At 33.8% G+C, this 15728-nt stretch overlaps 1 protein-coding gene across 6 annotated transcripts in view; it reads left to right on the top strand.

The window, feature by feature from the left end:
- TANC2 (tetratricopeptide repeat, ankyrin repeat and coiled-coil containing 2) overlaps positions 1–15728 on the top strand; it is a 296707-nt gene that overhangs the window by 178303 nt on the left and 102676 nt on the right. For all 6 annotated transcript variants that reach the window (XM_039859913.1, XM_039859912.1, XM_039859911.1 and 3 more), the window contains 2 exons: positions 760–1023; positions 14037–14162. In XM_039859913.1, the coding sequence (XP_039715847.1) occupies positions 760–1023; positions 14037–14162 (390 nt within the window). The remainder of the gene's footprint in view (positions 1–759; positions 1024–14036; positions 14163–15728) is intronic.

Genomic DNA, 15728 nt, shown 5'->3' with positions numbered 1-15728 from the left:
AACTAACATATAAAAACTCCCCTGGAATAACATTTTATTCTTGTTCTATAATTATTGCTAAAATTTTTATAATCTAGATTTTAATGTGTTGAATCCTTCCATTTCTGGGGTTGATGAAAATTTTCCTGTTTATAATTAGTGATAAGACTAGATAAAATTCTAGAAGCCCTTTCAGTTTTGGTTTAATTTCATGAAAGGACTTGCATAGGCTTATAGCTGTAGTCAGCTGTACAAACAAAAACGCCCTGTATTACTTCCATATTTGGACAGATTCTTTCTCCTCTATTAGCTTCTACTTAGGGACTGTTACTTTTTTCTAATTCTTTGTTACATGTAAAGGGCCAGGAAATAAATTTAAATGAGGGAAAATATAGGATAAAAAGAATATAAAGATCTTTTTGAGACTTCTGGCACTCCAGCAGTTCACGAAAATTATATAAATTCCCTTTTGATGAAATTATGAAATTTTTAGCATTGATAGGCCCCTGTTGTAGGTCTTTTAGCACTGATGTATAAATGTTTGGTTCATTTAAATAGAGTTGTTAAGGTAAACATATGAGACGGATGTGAGAGAAAATATGTGATAGTTATATTTTGGTTTCAATTATTTAAACTTCATGGTAGAAATGAAATGATCATCAATTACTTTTTTAAAATAATGTTACTAATGCTATCATTATTTAGTCTTGAATTTGGGTAGTAGTAAACATTAGGTATTGTTTTTTTTTAATTCATTTTATTCTTTTTTTTTTTCTTCAGCTACATTGACAAGCTATTCTGAAAATGTGGAACGCACAAAATATGTTGGAGAAAGCAGTAAAGAATTAGGATCTGGAGGAAACCTGAAACCTTGGCAGTCTCAAAAATCTAGCATGGATTCCTGTTTGTATCGGGTTGATGAAAACATGACAGCTTCCACCTATAGCCTGAATAAGATCCCAGAGAGGAATTTGGAAACGGTTTTGTCTCAATCGGTACAGTCTATTCCACTGTATCTTATGCCACGACCAAATTCAGTAGCAGGTAAGGTGGGTTTTTTTTTTAATGGTCATTTTAGTGCAGTATATATCTTTATTGAAATGAAACTAAGTTCTGCTCTAACAGTATTTAAATCTTCTTTGATCAAGCTACCCTTTTATGTTTCGGTAGTATACATGTACTTATCTTTTTGATCCCAGGGGAAGACTTGTGTTCCTCAAGTGGTTGTTTAGTTCTGTTCCTAAAATACATACAAACACACATAAAATCAGAAACAGAACCTAGAAAGTATATTGTTGAAATACTAAAAATCTTTTTTTCTCACATCAGAAGTCTTTGAAAGGATTTCAGTTTGAGATTTAAGTTTTTAAAAACCTTAGTTTTAAAAAACATTATTAAATTAAAGTGTATTTCAGTAGAATTTGTATTATCAGAAATGATATACCCATAGTTTGAGGGAGTGGCAGGCAGGCAAGAATTCAGCTTCCCCATTCTGAGAGCTCGATATTTTCATGATACCTTGGCCCTTATTAAAGAACCACCAGGTACCTACATTGCTAAAGGACAAGTCAAACACCACTAGCAGTCTCTGTCATAAAGGAATGGTACAGAAGTTTAAGTGGCTAGAATATGGAGCCATTATTCTCTAGCAGCTCTTTGGAATTTTAGTCAAGGGATAATTTTTATACAGCTAAGTTGCTATTTAATAATTCAGACCAGGAGCTTTTGCAGAATAGTTGGGCATTCTGGCATTTCCAAAATTCATCATCATCTGAACTTTGTCTATACTACAAAATCAAACTTATGCTTGTCTTACTTGCCTGGATATGTTTATCTCACTGACACAAGATGATGAAATACCGTAGTCAAGAGCTCATATTTCTCAGATGTAATTATTTATGTTATGCAAGTGATAGCGTAATGCTTCTTGCCCTTCTCATTTCCTTTTTGTACCTTTTCTAAACCATTATTCTTTGTTCCATCCTCTGAGAGACCATCAGTGTCTGTCATCAGATGTGATTATGGGGAGAATGAATGGTTCATCTGGAAGATCAGTAACTCAGAAGATTTTATTAATTTTTCAAGATTATTTGCTTTTATATAATGATAGAAAATTTTCTCTTTTTTTTAAATATGTTGATCCTTAACCATGATGTCACATTAGGATCCTAGAATGTTATAACTTATGAGAAAGTGCTAGACGAATTCAATCTGTCCCGAAGAGAAGGATTTAAATCCTTGCTTATATAAAAACAGGGAAATACAGCTACCTACCTTAATGGTACATCCAGTTTACTTCACAGCTAAGCTGCAGTGATTCCTAAGAAAATTCTGGCTCTAGAAGACGGAGGTCCAAGCTTCTTTTGTCCTCTTTTTAGTTTACTGAAGAGATTAAAACCTACGTTGTCCTTCTTGAGCATAATAGTTTGTAGAGATTTATTATTTTACCCAATACACATTCTAATCTTAGGGTTTACAGAGAGTTGTCCAGAACTAGTTAGCCAGTTATGATTCTTCCCTCACTGTCTCTCAAGCTTTCTAACACTATTGCTTTTCAGAAATTGGCAGAAGTATTAATAAGTTACCAGTTATTTCTCTAACTAATAAATATTGAAGAAATTTACTGTATAACTCTATTGCAGAAAATAGAACCCAGGTTTCTATACCAGGTATTTTAATCACAGGTAAAAATATCGTTTGAAATATGTCTTTAAAAAAAAAAAAAAACTTTACAAACCAAGCAGTATTTTATCAGGCAATGTATCAGGATACATTCTTTCATTACATGGGTTGTAAGATTTTAGTTTATTTAGAATTTTATCTTGTTAAGAGCTGATGTTCTAGTTACTTAAAAAATCTTTTAAATTGTGGTCAGCTGTTAGAGAATTATCATCCAATTTGTAATTTGGGGGCTTCTAAACTACCTCTCATGGCATAGTTTTTGCTCTTGCCATTTAGCAACTTTACTGGTTACAGGCATCAACATAACTGTGGCTGTAGTTGTACGTCAGTATGTTTTTGCATATCCGTTGGAACAGTGACTGAAGCAAATATTAAAATAAGAATTTTATGGAGAATTACAGGAGGAAATTCTAATTGACACCCATTGTTGTTTTTGTAACATACTCACCTACAATATGATAAGTGCTATAATACAGTAATTTATAAAATACTGTAGGAACACGGAGGAGGAAGCATCTAAGTGCAAAGGGGCTGAGTAGAGTAGAGAGGAGTAGAAGACGTCATAGAGAAGATGAATAAGAAATCACAAGAAGGACTAACAGAAAAAAAGGAAGGAGGCACATTATTGGTATTTCTGTGTGAGAAGAACTTGGGGTACGTGGAAGAAGTGGTAGCAAATGATGTTGAAAGGTGATACCGAGGACTTTATGTACTCAGACAGTAAGTGCTGGGTTTATTTTGTTGATACTGAGGAGTATAAGCAGGAGCCATATTAAATTTACAGTTTAGAAAAATGACTACTTGTGTACATATCTATATACGCAGGTAGGTAGGTAGATAAGTAGGTAGGCAGGTAGATAGATGGATAGATAGAAAGATCAATTGATCTATATAGGATAGACTGAAGAAGGAAAGCCATGAGTTAGAGAAAATAGTTAAAAGCTCTGGTATTTTGCAAAATTAAAGGTAACGAATTGCCAAGTCAAAAGCTTTATCAGCATAGTTGAGAAGGGGTCTAAGAGATTTTCCTCTCCACCTCTCTCCTACGGTTAATATTACGTATGATTCTTTAAAATATATATTCACATTATATATCTATATATGATTATAATACATATGAGACATGAGGTGAAAAAACAATAGAATTTATACAAGAGAAATGAAAGCATATGTTCTTGTAAAAATGTATACAAATATTGTAGCAGATTTATTTGTAATAGCCAAAAACTGTGAACATCCCAAATGCCCATCAATAGGAAAATTGATAAACAAATTATAGTATATCCTTGCAATTGATACCACCCAGCCACAAATAGAAATGAACTATTGGTACTACAACAACATGTATGAATCGCAAAATAGATGCTTAGTGAAAGAAGCCATATTTTAAAAGTACATACTATGATTTCATTTATATAAAATCCCCAAAAACGCAAGCAAATCTCTAGACACAGAATGCCTCTCTTGTTAACTGTCTGCATGTGCAGGTATCACCTAGCCTTCTTTGTATTACTCTGTGGGAACTGGGGCTCAGAGAACTGGCACAAATGTTGATACCCTGGCTACTGCTCTTCCTCTGAGTAACAGTCTTTCATCTCTGACCTAGATGTCTCATGTCTTCTTGAAGTATTCCAGCTTGTTAGCTTAGAAGGATAAAATATCAGATCTTTCAAAGTTCTTAACAATGAGATACCACTGTACCCATACTCACAAAATTAAAAGAATGCTGAATGTTAGTGAGGATGTGATGCAGTTGAAATTGTCATACATTGCTGATGGGGTTATAATAAGATCGTTACTCCCACTCCCAATAAATTGTAAAGCTGCCGGCAAGATGCGTTAAAGGTGCGTAAGGCTATGTGCGCATGTTACCTAACACCTAGCAGTTTTACTCCCACATAGAATGCCCATCAAAAAGAAGTCCTCGGATTCACCAAAAGACAAATATAGGGATGTTCGTATCAGTTTTTTTTTATAAATAATTCCAATGTCCGTCAACAGTAGACTGGACAAATAAATTGTATACAACAATGAAAAGAATGTACTAGTGCCACAGATAACATTATGGAGAGAGTACATACTGTATGAAGTATGTATATTTATATAAAGTTCAGAAAAACGGACAATATTATGGCACTTTTGTGGCGATAGAACTAAAGTAGTGGTTACCTTTGGTGGGGATACCAGTTAAAGGAGCCTTCTATATTTTGATCTGAATGATGGTTGCATGGGTATATATATTAAAAATTTTATTAAGCTAAACATGTAAGATTTATAGACTTTATGTATGTAAATCATACCTCAACTTAAAATATATGTAAAGTATGTATAGGCTCCGGTCTTTCTAGAAGGGTTTTACCTGTCTTTGGTTTAGAAATAGCAGTCCTAGGCAACATAACTAGACATTTGAAGAAATACCTATATTTAGTGTTGATTAAAAATAACCTAACTGAGAGCATAAACCTAGGATCAGTTCCCAAATTGGCCAGAAATCATTTTAATTGCCACCGTAGTTCTGATAAACTCCTGAAGCCTAGATAAACTCCTGAAGCAGCAGTTTCTATGTGAATTTTTTTATCCTTTTTTTTAGAAACAAGTGTATTGAGCCATATTTTACACATCATAAAATTCACCCATTTCAAGTAATTCACCCAATTCAGTAATCTTTGGTAATCTTCAGTAATCTAAACAAAGCTATGCAACCTTCACTATAAACCATTTTTAGAACAGTCATTATCCCAATAATATTTCTCACATCTATTTAATGTTAACTTTGTTCCTACCTCCAGGCCCATGTAACCGCTAGTCTACTTTCTATATAGATTTACCTTTTCTGGACATTTTATGTGAATGGAGTCATACAATATGTGGTCTCTTGTGTCTGGCATAATGTTTTTAAGGTTCATCCATATATGAGAAGTTTTTTCCTTTTTATTGCAAATAGTGTTCCATTGTATGGCTGTTAACCACATTTTATCTATCCATTCACCAGTTGATGGACATGAGGTTTTTTACAATGTTTGACTATTGTGAATAGTGCCAATTTAAACTATGTGAACATTCATGTATAAGCCTTTGGGTGGACATATATTTTTATTTCTTTTGGATAGATAGATAGATAGATAGATAGATACCTAGGAGTGAAGTTGCTAGATCATAGAGTAAATTTGTATTTAACATTTTAAGAAACGGCCAAACTGTTTTCCAAAGCGGCTGCACCTTTTCCCATTTCCATCCACAGTAAGGGGATTCCTGTCTCTCCACATCTCCTCTACCGTTTGTTTTTGTCTTATCTCTTATTGTAGTTATTCTAGTGGGTATGAAATTTTATTGTGGTTTTACTTTGCATTTTTCAAATGACTAATGATGTTGCGCTTATTTTATGTTTATTATCTATTCATGTATCTTCTTTGGTGAAATATCTGTTCCAATCTTTTACACATTTTTTATTGGGTTGTTTGTCGTCTTATTGAGTTATATAAGAATTTATTGTGTATTCTAGACATAAATTTTAATCAGAAATGTGTTTGCAAAATATTTTCTCAGCGTATTGCTTATCTTTTTGTTTTCTTATTGATATATTTTGAAGCACAAAAATTTTGATGATATCAATATATCAGCTTTTTCTCTTATGAGCCATGCTTTTAATGTCATTTTTTTCTTTATCTTTTTAATAGAAAATATATCAAGTTCTAAAACAGTGATTTTTCTTTGTTATCGGAGCTTGTTTTATTTCAAGTATTGGAAAATTTTTCCTGTACATACTTAAATGCTTTCTCCCCTTCTCTTTTCCCTCTCCTGCCCTCCCTCACGTTAAAAAAAAAAAAAAAAAAAGATAATATTAGTCTAAATCATTCCGCTCATAGACCTTATTACTGATTATTTTTTCACCTACCATCCCCTCCCAGTGGTCATCCCATTACACTGGTCTTTCTGGCTGACAGAGATCTTCAGATTCATAGGCAGTACTGATCATGCTCTTCAAAAGAAAGGAAGGGTGAAAGGTAGTGCTCCATCAGAAGCCAGATAGATAGATCTGTCCTGGAGAATAGAATTTTATACCGTCAGAATATACAAACAGACCTACTACTGCCTGCAGGGCAAGTCACAGGTCAGGAAATAGTTTGTTTTCTGTATCTGGAAACCATGGTTTCAGTGTCCTCACAAAGAGGCAGGAAAAAGCTATAACCCAAATGACTCAGTTATTTTCAAAATTGAATAGATTATAGGTTGAAAATATTTCCTGAATGTGGGGAAATAAAATTACCGTCACAGGGAATGATTCTGCTAACTGTATAATGTGTGTAAATATTTGATAAGCCCACCGCCTCTGGTAGTTTAAGTGATTAGCTATCCAAATCATTTTTTTAAATAAATCTTCTTAACTCAAGAAGGTCCTCTCTTCTCCTTTTAGCTCTAGATATACATATTTCCCTTTACTTTCCAGTGTGTACATAGAAGTGCTTTCCCCAAACTGAGGGAGATCAAATACTCAAATCTCCTTGGTTACCAAGAATAATTGAGTATTTCAAATATGAGATGAGCTTGAAATAGGGAAAAACTTCAGTATATTTCTATTTCTTAAATCGTTCTAAGCATACGAACAGCTGGGGGTAGGGGGATGATGAATGCCAATAATAAAAGTTCAAATCCAGCTTTTAAATTTCCCCTTTTTAAAAAACTTTATCTCAGTGTAATATAATTATTTATTTTAGCTACCAAATAATGCTGAATTATGATGTGAAAATACTATTTGCATCACTTTTTAAAAAACCTAGGGGAGTAATTGTTTAACTGGTCCTTGCTGCATTCCAGGCTGCTCCCCACTTGGAGAAGGGACGCACCCTTTCTTGCCTGAGCTCGTTGGCATCTTTCCAGAGCCACATCCAGCAGAACCAGGAAGTTGTAAAGGAATTATTTACCATCTTTGAGGTTACTGCTGGATTGAACTCTAAAAACTGTTTATATTATTCCATAAAACTCTTGATTTTAAAAAGAATGGAGAGGACACGTGGCTTTTATAACACTTTGGTTTTTCTAATACTTCTACTTGCAGGGAATGGAGTCAGTGCATATGCAAATGTTTATGTTGATTTATTTTTTTAATTATTTTCTGGCTTTTAACTCACAATTAAGATGGAAGAAATATATGTGATGAAATCTTTTAAACAATTGTGTACTTTTTATTAACTATTAAAACAAGTCTGATATTATAAATATATTGGTCATTAAATTTAGCTATATAGACTTTTAGAAACATAAAGGCTCAGACAAGTGAAGTCTTATAGTTAGATATACCAAATAAAAGTTCCATATACTGCATATGAAGAAAGTAGTATTTACTGAAAACAAAAACTTTTAACTAGAATGACAAAGTCATTAAAGTTGAGTTTTAGCAGTCTGTAGCATTAAGGTTCGTGTTTTTCCAGGAGTAGCTCAGTTTTCTGAATATAAATTTAGGTGTTTATATACCTTTAAATTAAACTTCTAAAATATGAAGAAACTTAGAACTATGTCTTTTACTGTTTTCAAGTGTAAATCACTATTGCATATTTATTTTTAAGCCTATTGTGTTGGAAGGAAGTAGACAACCCTTGTGAACTTGCGGTTGTATGCAGAATTATCAGAGAGTAGGCTGCCTCCTGGATGTCTTAAAATGAGACTGGCAGTGAATTGGAGAGATGTGGGAAGCAGGAAATGTTCGCTTGCGACAGCTGTCCTCAGTGCTTTGTGTGAGAATGAGGTGTGTATCAGGGAAACACTAACAACAGAAGTCAGTTAAAATAAAAACTCTTACCATCTACTTGTTAATGTTTGGAGCTGCACATTTTCCTAAGAAAAGGATCTTAAAAATCAGGTAAATGCAAAATGGGAATCCTGGGGGATTTAAACGAATCCAGTCAGAAACTATAATGAAGTTTTTACAAAAAAATCAAAAATGGGCTTTTCAGCAGTTAGAATGTTGACTTTATGAATTAAAGGACAGCAGAGTGGCTTCTTGCCCAGGCTATAGCAAACATAAAGTGTCATTTCAGGCTCCCTGCTCAGATCAGCCAGAATGACAATTGTGCTACTAAAATCTGTTTGCATTAGTGGCAAACGATAGAAGAAACAGTTCAAACTGGATTCAGACTCAATATAGAGTTGCCTCTGGAATGTTTTGTACCAAATGTTGTCTGCTGGATTTTTTTCTGCCCACTTGTGTATTAAATTATTTTGACTTCAAAAAAGTATAGCAGTTAAATGTTCTATAAGTGAGTCAGCTGTTCCAATCTGATGAAATAAAAAAAAAAAAAAGCTCTCATTTTCTATTTCCTCTTCCTTTTCTGAAAACAAAGTTTTTTAAAGACATAAATTTTATGGCTTTACTTTTTAAACTTGAAACATTTTCTTTTTACATAAAATTTTGTATTGTAGATTCATTTTTTCCTACTTATTCAATTCCCCTCCACTTACCTAATTATCTCTTACACATGTATCTGGAAAGTGTTTATTAAATATTATAGTATTAACTGAACTTGATGGAATTATCTCAAAAAAATTTGCCAGTGCAGTTTCATAGTAAGAGTAACACCATGAGGTGGGAATGTATATGTTCATATAGAGCTGTCGGTGTTTGTAAGGAATGATGATGTATAAAGCATTGTTGCTATAGCCACCTCCTTCATCCTTAGCTTTCAAATAGCCCAGTAAGACAAAACCTAATTTGTTATCCATTGATTGTTTAAATGTAGCCAAAACACAAAGTATACATTAAATACGATTATTTCATCATTAAGCATTTATTGAGCATGTACTGTATATATGTCAAGGACTGTTTAAAGCTCTTTAGAATCATTAATAAACAAAACAAAGATTCTTACATTCGTGGAGTTTACATACTAGCCAGGGAAAGTAAAATAAATGTAATAAGTAATTTATATGATATGATAAAAAGCGATATGTGCTATAGAGAAAAGTAAAAGATCAACAGTACGTGAAAGGATCGTATGAACATCACCGGAGGCGAGCATATTTACTGCAGTAGTGTCTGTTAAGCATTAAGCAGAGCAATGAGAGGGGTGAGGACAGAGCCAGCCAGATTTCTAAATCTAAGTAGGACTAGTCTGGAATTCATGTCTGTATTGGGCATTACATGTAGGGCACTCTGATTTACTCTGAAGGGATTGGGTTATCAAAGATGAATCAGATGTTGCCTTCTTGCCCTCAAGAACCTCCTATAATTTAATAAGGGAAGACAGACATGTAAACAAATAGCTCAATAACACAAGTTCTAATTAGCAATATGTGTATATGGTTGCTGAAAAGAAGACACAATTAATCTGACTTAGGGATCAGTTGGGGAAGCAGAGCAAGTGTAGCCTGAGCAAATTTTGACAAGGAGTGAGAGGTCTGACAAAATATGATAAAGACTTTTTCTCAGAAAGTGGCTTGCAAATGGAAAAGATTGAAGTGACTGTGAGGGAGAGAACAACTACATACAAATAGTAGAACAAAGAGCCACAGCTAACAGAATTTTAGGTCTCTTGGCTGATCTTTCCAGTATTTATCTCTTATGCCTTAAATAATGAATTTGAAGGGACAAGAATTTTTTAAATGATAACAGAGAAACTTAAAATAGGACTAAGAAGAAGAAGAATTTGGTAAGGAAAAACAGTAATAATTATTTTGGATTATTTAATAAAGAAAATAGTGATAGATTCAGAGACAACAACAAAGAAGATATTAATTGCTAAAATAAGAAAAAGAATGAATGTTTTCAAACTTAGGTAGCACCATGATTTAGTCGCGGTTCAGATTAAAGCAATAGTTCCCACTGGCTAATTTCAGACCTGTCTAAGCCCTGAATCACAACTTCACAGCACTTGATAATTGAATATCACTGCTTTTCCTTGATTCACTTTGCCTGTGAGTATTTGGATTTGTCAAAGAATGAACTATTCATAAAGCTCAGTAATCACAATATTTGTCTTTTTCCTGTAATGTCATCTGTCCGAAATAGAGAAATGTGCTCATTCCACAATATATATACCCCATCTCTTAGCTTTGTGAAATAAAGTAATAAAACAATTGATATTCGTTTTCCTAGGAATTACTGTGGTAAAGATTAGTTTAGTAAAACTTAAGTTCACACTAAACATCTATATTTTACAAAAATTGCCAACAGATCATCATTGAATTTAAGAAGTTAAACATGTCAAACCAAGGCTGTGGCTAAAACTATTTGCCAGAAGATTTTTTTTAATACAAGAGAATTTAAATAGATTATGTAACTGTTATTTAACTTAAATCTGTACTCAAATCATAGATCTCCCTTAGTTTAATCTTTAAAAGATTCATAGATGGATAAGATATAAAAAAGAAAGATGGACCCTAGGCATTTTTTCCTTGCAAAATAGCTTTTTGCTCCACTCCACATTGTATATTTCTATACCATTCTACCTACAATTAATGAATGATATGCATTCTCATTTTATTAAAACATATCAAACCATTTTAGTGGGTTGACCCTTAGAATTGTTTTTGTAAAAGAACCCCGCTGGACCTTGCTTTAAAATTATGTACGCTGCCATTAATATTGCCATAATGGTAACCAAAAATTGTCATTCATCCGACTGTTAAGGTTTCCTTTGAATTTTGTTTTAATGTGAATAAAAGATTCTCATTGATCTTCTTTTCATATTACTCTTCAGTATATCAGCTTTAAAAATATCTAATAAGTACTTATTACAAAAACAAATTTGGGGGTCTTGTTTATTCTTATCTTTTCGTTTCTTACTTTGGAGAATATTTTAAGTGCTAAGATGTATTAGTTTGTGACATGCAGGGCACTTACCTTTACTTTGCATTAGCAAGGCCTTTCTTTATAGCTCACTGTTTGATTACTGTCCTTCAAAGCCATAAACAGCAGGGAGTTGAGGGAAAGTGACAAAGTTGAGTAAGGGGTGGAAAATAAGCCTTTTAAGGAAGAGTTAAGTCTGTTTAGCTTTAAAAAGGGATGAAGGTACAATGCAAACAGCACTCACTCAATTGAGAGTCAAGATCACTGCTTTCAAAGGCTGGCTCAACTACGAGTGAGTGATTCACTTTAGACAAGTCATTTTACTGCCTCCTAATCTGTAAAATGAGGGGATTTGACTAGATTGGTGTCAACAAACTTTTTATTAAAAGACCAGCTAGTAAGTATTTTAGGCTTTGCAGGCCAAATAACTTCTGTCGCAACTACTCAACTCTTTTGTAAATGAATACTTAAATGAACAGACAAGGCTATTTATTTTATTAATTTGCTGACTTCTGGACCAGATGGCCTTTAAGATTCCTTTCACATTTGCATTCTGTGATAATGCTTTATTATCAACATCATATATATGAAAGAGATTGCTGTCTAGGTTATTTTCTATGCTGTTATCAGTCAGGGGATAGCCAGGAGACAGAAACCACACAGTTATTTAAACAGACAATTTGACATGTAAAGAATTGTTGTTAACTAGATCTTAAATTACAGAAAGGGTAAAAGGAGAACAGCGAAGTATCATGAACTAAGCGACTGCAGGAAGCAGCTACCACCTTTGAGCCTGAGGAACAAGGAGACGATGAGGTTAAACTGTCAAAGACTGAAGGAAAAACCCACAAAGCCGAAACTCATCCCTGTGAACTGGGCCCTGCTCAATGAGAACTAATATGTCTGAGTTCCAAGGAAGACTCCGTATCTGATGTGACTTCTGAGGGCTCCCTTCCTTTGGTAGCTACGCACCTATGAATAAAGAACCAAACAAGGAAACAGACTTTGATTAAAGCAAGAGGGATAAGAAAAACTAATTCACAGAACCACATTAGAACACAGTGGGAATAGTATAAGAGTCATCATCCCCAGTGTTTTTAAATAAAAGATTAGTTATCGACTCTGGATAGTTTTAATTTCAGAATGCAGAGATCAAGATTATCTTTATTCCTCTGATACTCTTTCTCCTCTAGTGTGTAATGTGGCATTTGACTTCTCTTTCTTGGTTTAAGTTCCCTAGACCAGCTTTCAAAGACTTTTATTTCCTTATGAAAACTCTATCTGTAATTTGGTACGTCTTTTGTCTGAGTTTCCAGTAGACCCAGGTAACTCAGACAATTGCAACAATTGAAGGATAAGGGAAATATGTATCTCCTGCACTTGTTTTCTCTTATCCTGCCTTCTATTTTCTCCATCGCTTCTCTCTTTCAGCTCATAGAGCACTATGTGACTTTCTTTGTGCCACTTATCATAACCTACTTTGTATTATTGTTGTTGTGTCTTATCCTGATTGGGGCAGTACTTCATTGGAGCTCAAAAGCCAAGGAAGAGTGATCACAGTTTGCTCCTCTCACCCATTCAAAAAAGTCGCCAGAGGTAAACAAGGCAACTAAGCCAGGGAGGGCACCAAGATCCGTGCCTGGCACATGGTAGGATCTCAGTAAATAATTGTCATTGAATAACTGACCTAACCCCCAGCACAGTATCTTACATAGTTAGCAACCAATTGGATTAATGGTTTAAATAATGATTTATAAGTGCTAGACAACCATTTTCTGAAAGAAATTTGTTGTTGTTGTTTTCTTTTTTGTTAAAAGTTATTTTGTCTTCAGTGCTTCCTGATTCTTGATTTTCTCACTTTTTGGTTCATTGTAAGTGGACCTAACAGCTCTCAATATATAGCAGTGCCAATACTCAGTTTTTTCCTCTATCCTCTGCCATTTCCGCTCTCTCATGGCTGGGTTAGGGATTAAAAGATTTAAAGATGCAATATGAGGCCATTAGTATTTGATTATCTTGAGAGAGCAACAGAATATTTTTTGGAATTCATGGACATTGGCAGTTCCCTAAATGCTGTTTGGCAATTCTCTGTCCATTGTCCCAGGTGTCCACATTTCACACACACACACACACACACACACACACACACACACACACACAAACACGAAAATTGTTTTCAGATTCTTTACCATGAAGAGAAAATGTTGAAAATAGAGCTTCGTGTTTTTCTTACAGCTCAATATAATTTGAAACAGGTTTCTCCACTGATGATGTTTATATCTTGTTTTGCAAATGGGATTTGTGACCCAAAAGAAGCAAAAATGAATAATCTTTGTTGTCAGATACTAATGTTTGCCAACTTGTTGCTAGTACTCTCCATAAGCTCAGGCAGTTGATAGTGATGAAGGAGCTGAAGACAGCTCTTGACATGTTTCCCTGGCATGTGTTCTTGACACAGATGAAGATTTTGAGTTCAGCAAACTCTTGGTAAATGTATTTGCTGGCATAATCTCATTATAGAGTTTGGGAGATACAGATGAACTGAAAGTTCTTGAAAACTTACATATTCTGACTAAACTTTCTGTCTTGTCAGCCACAAGTTCGGCCCATCTGGAGGACCTTGCTTACCTGGATGAGCAGAGACATACACCTTTGAGAACTTCTCTTCGAATGCCAAGACAGAGCATGGGCGGTGTTCGCACACAACAGGATTTAAGAGGTTAGAACCACAGGAGGGCTTTGCCCAGGAAAAAATGGAATTGGGCTGTAGGCAAAAATTCCTTTGTTTCCAATTTCCACTTTTATTTAAACCTCCCTTAAGGCATGAGCATGTAACCATAGAAGAGAAAGATAAATACAAATAGATTGCCCAAAGGAGTTGTAATTACCAACCAAACAAATCTTATATCCTTTGCAGATAGTGTCTCTACTTATTGTTTACATTAATAATTAAAGATGGAGTTTGTCCATTGATAAAGGTACTATGATATTAGAGTTTCCGTTTCTTAAAATTATCTTTTCTTTCAAGAGGTTTTCTTTCAGCAGTCTAAATGGTTAGTACATGCCATCCTGATAAGTGCGTTAATCCATCAGAGACTGGATGTTTACTTAGCAGTATTTTGCCTTCTAAAATCAGCATACTTTAATTTAGAACTCTGAGGCCCTGGACAATAATCTTCCCTCAAAAAGTAACATATTATCTTGATTACTGTTTACATATGTACTCTGTGGCTTATGATATGACTTAAAACACATTAACAAGAAAGGAAAGCAAACTTGGACAGTCATTATGTTTCCATAGACCTGCTTGGCAAGTTTTTATACCCAAAACATTGCACTTTATTGTAGAAACAGAATCATATTGTTTTCCTAGCATAATTTTTTAAAAACATGTCATATCAGGCCTGCTAATTTTATTTAAAGAAACATACAAATTGCAGTCATATTTCGGTTTTATATCTTTTTCTTCTGCTGCTTATGGTTGAAGTAGAACAGCTTTACCCAAAATAAGTAATAAAATGATTGAAAACCTTTTTTAGTATAAATTAACATATATCTTTCTACATTAGAAGTATATCTTTCTGTATTTTAAAATATTATTCAAACAAGTCATATGAAATAGTTTTTGAAGAATTCTGGTTTTAAATGACCCTGGATCTTCGGAGAAGGCACTTAATGGACATTTATAGTGTATTCAGTAGGTACTAAATTTACTGACTGATTTCAATTATAGAGATTATCTGAAATAATATTTTTTAAATATATGTCTAAAGAGGTGGCAAGCATTTATTAGATGCTTCATACAGGCAGTCTTGTACTCATCTGTTTAAAGCAGTGATTCTCAAACTTTTTGGTCCCAGGATCCCTTTACACACTTAAAAAATTTGAGGACCCCAAACTTGTGTTTATATGAGTTATATCTATTGATATTATCATTATTAATTAAAACTGAGAAATTTTTAAAATATCGATTTATTTTTTAAAAACAACAGTAGACTTGTTATGTATTAACATCATACAAGCCCTGGAAAATTTCACTGTACACTGTGAGAAAATGAGAGTGGAAAAAGACAAATAACCTCTGAGTATTATGAAAATAGTTTTGACTTTTTGGACCCCCTGAAAGTGTCTTGAGAACCCCCAGTGGTCCTGAATCACATTTTCAAGAATAATTTGTTTAGAGGTTACCGTAATTAAAGGTAAATTTTATGCCTTTAGAACCACGTAGTCTGTTTACAGATGCAAAAAAATATAGTTTGAGAATTGGTTAGAAGTTGTTCATGAA

The sequence above is a fragment of the Pteropus medius genome, unplaced genomic scaffold (genome assembly GCF_902729225.1).
Source record: "Pteropus medius unplaced genomic scaffold, Ma_sr-lr_union100, whole genome shotgun sequence".
NCBI classification, from domain to species: Eukaryota; Metazoa; Chordata; class Mammalia; order Chiroptera; family Pteropodidae; genus Pteropus; species Pteropus medius.
This window is presented reverse-complemented; position numbering and strand designations above follow the sequence as displayed.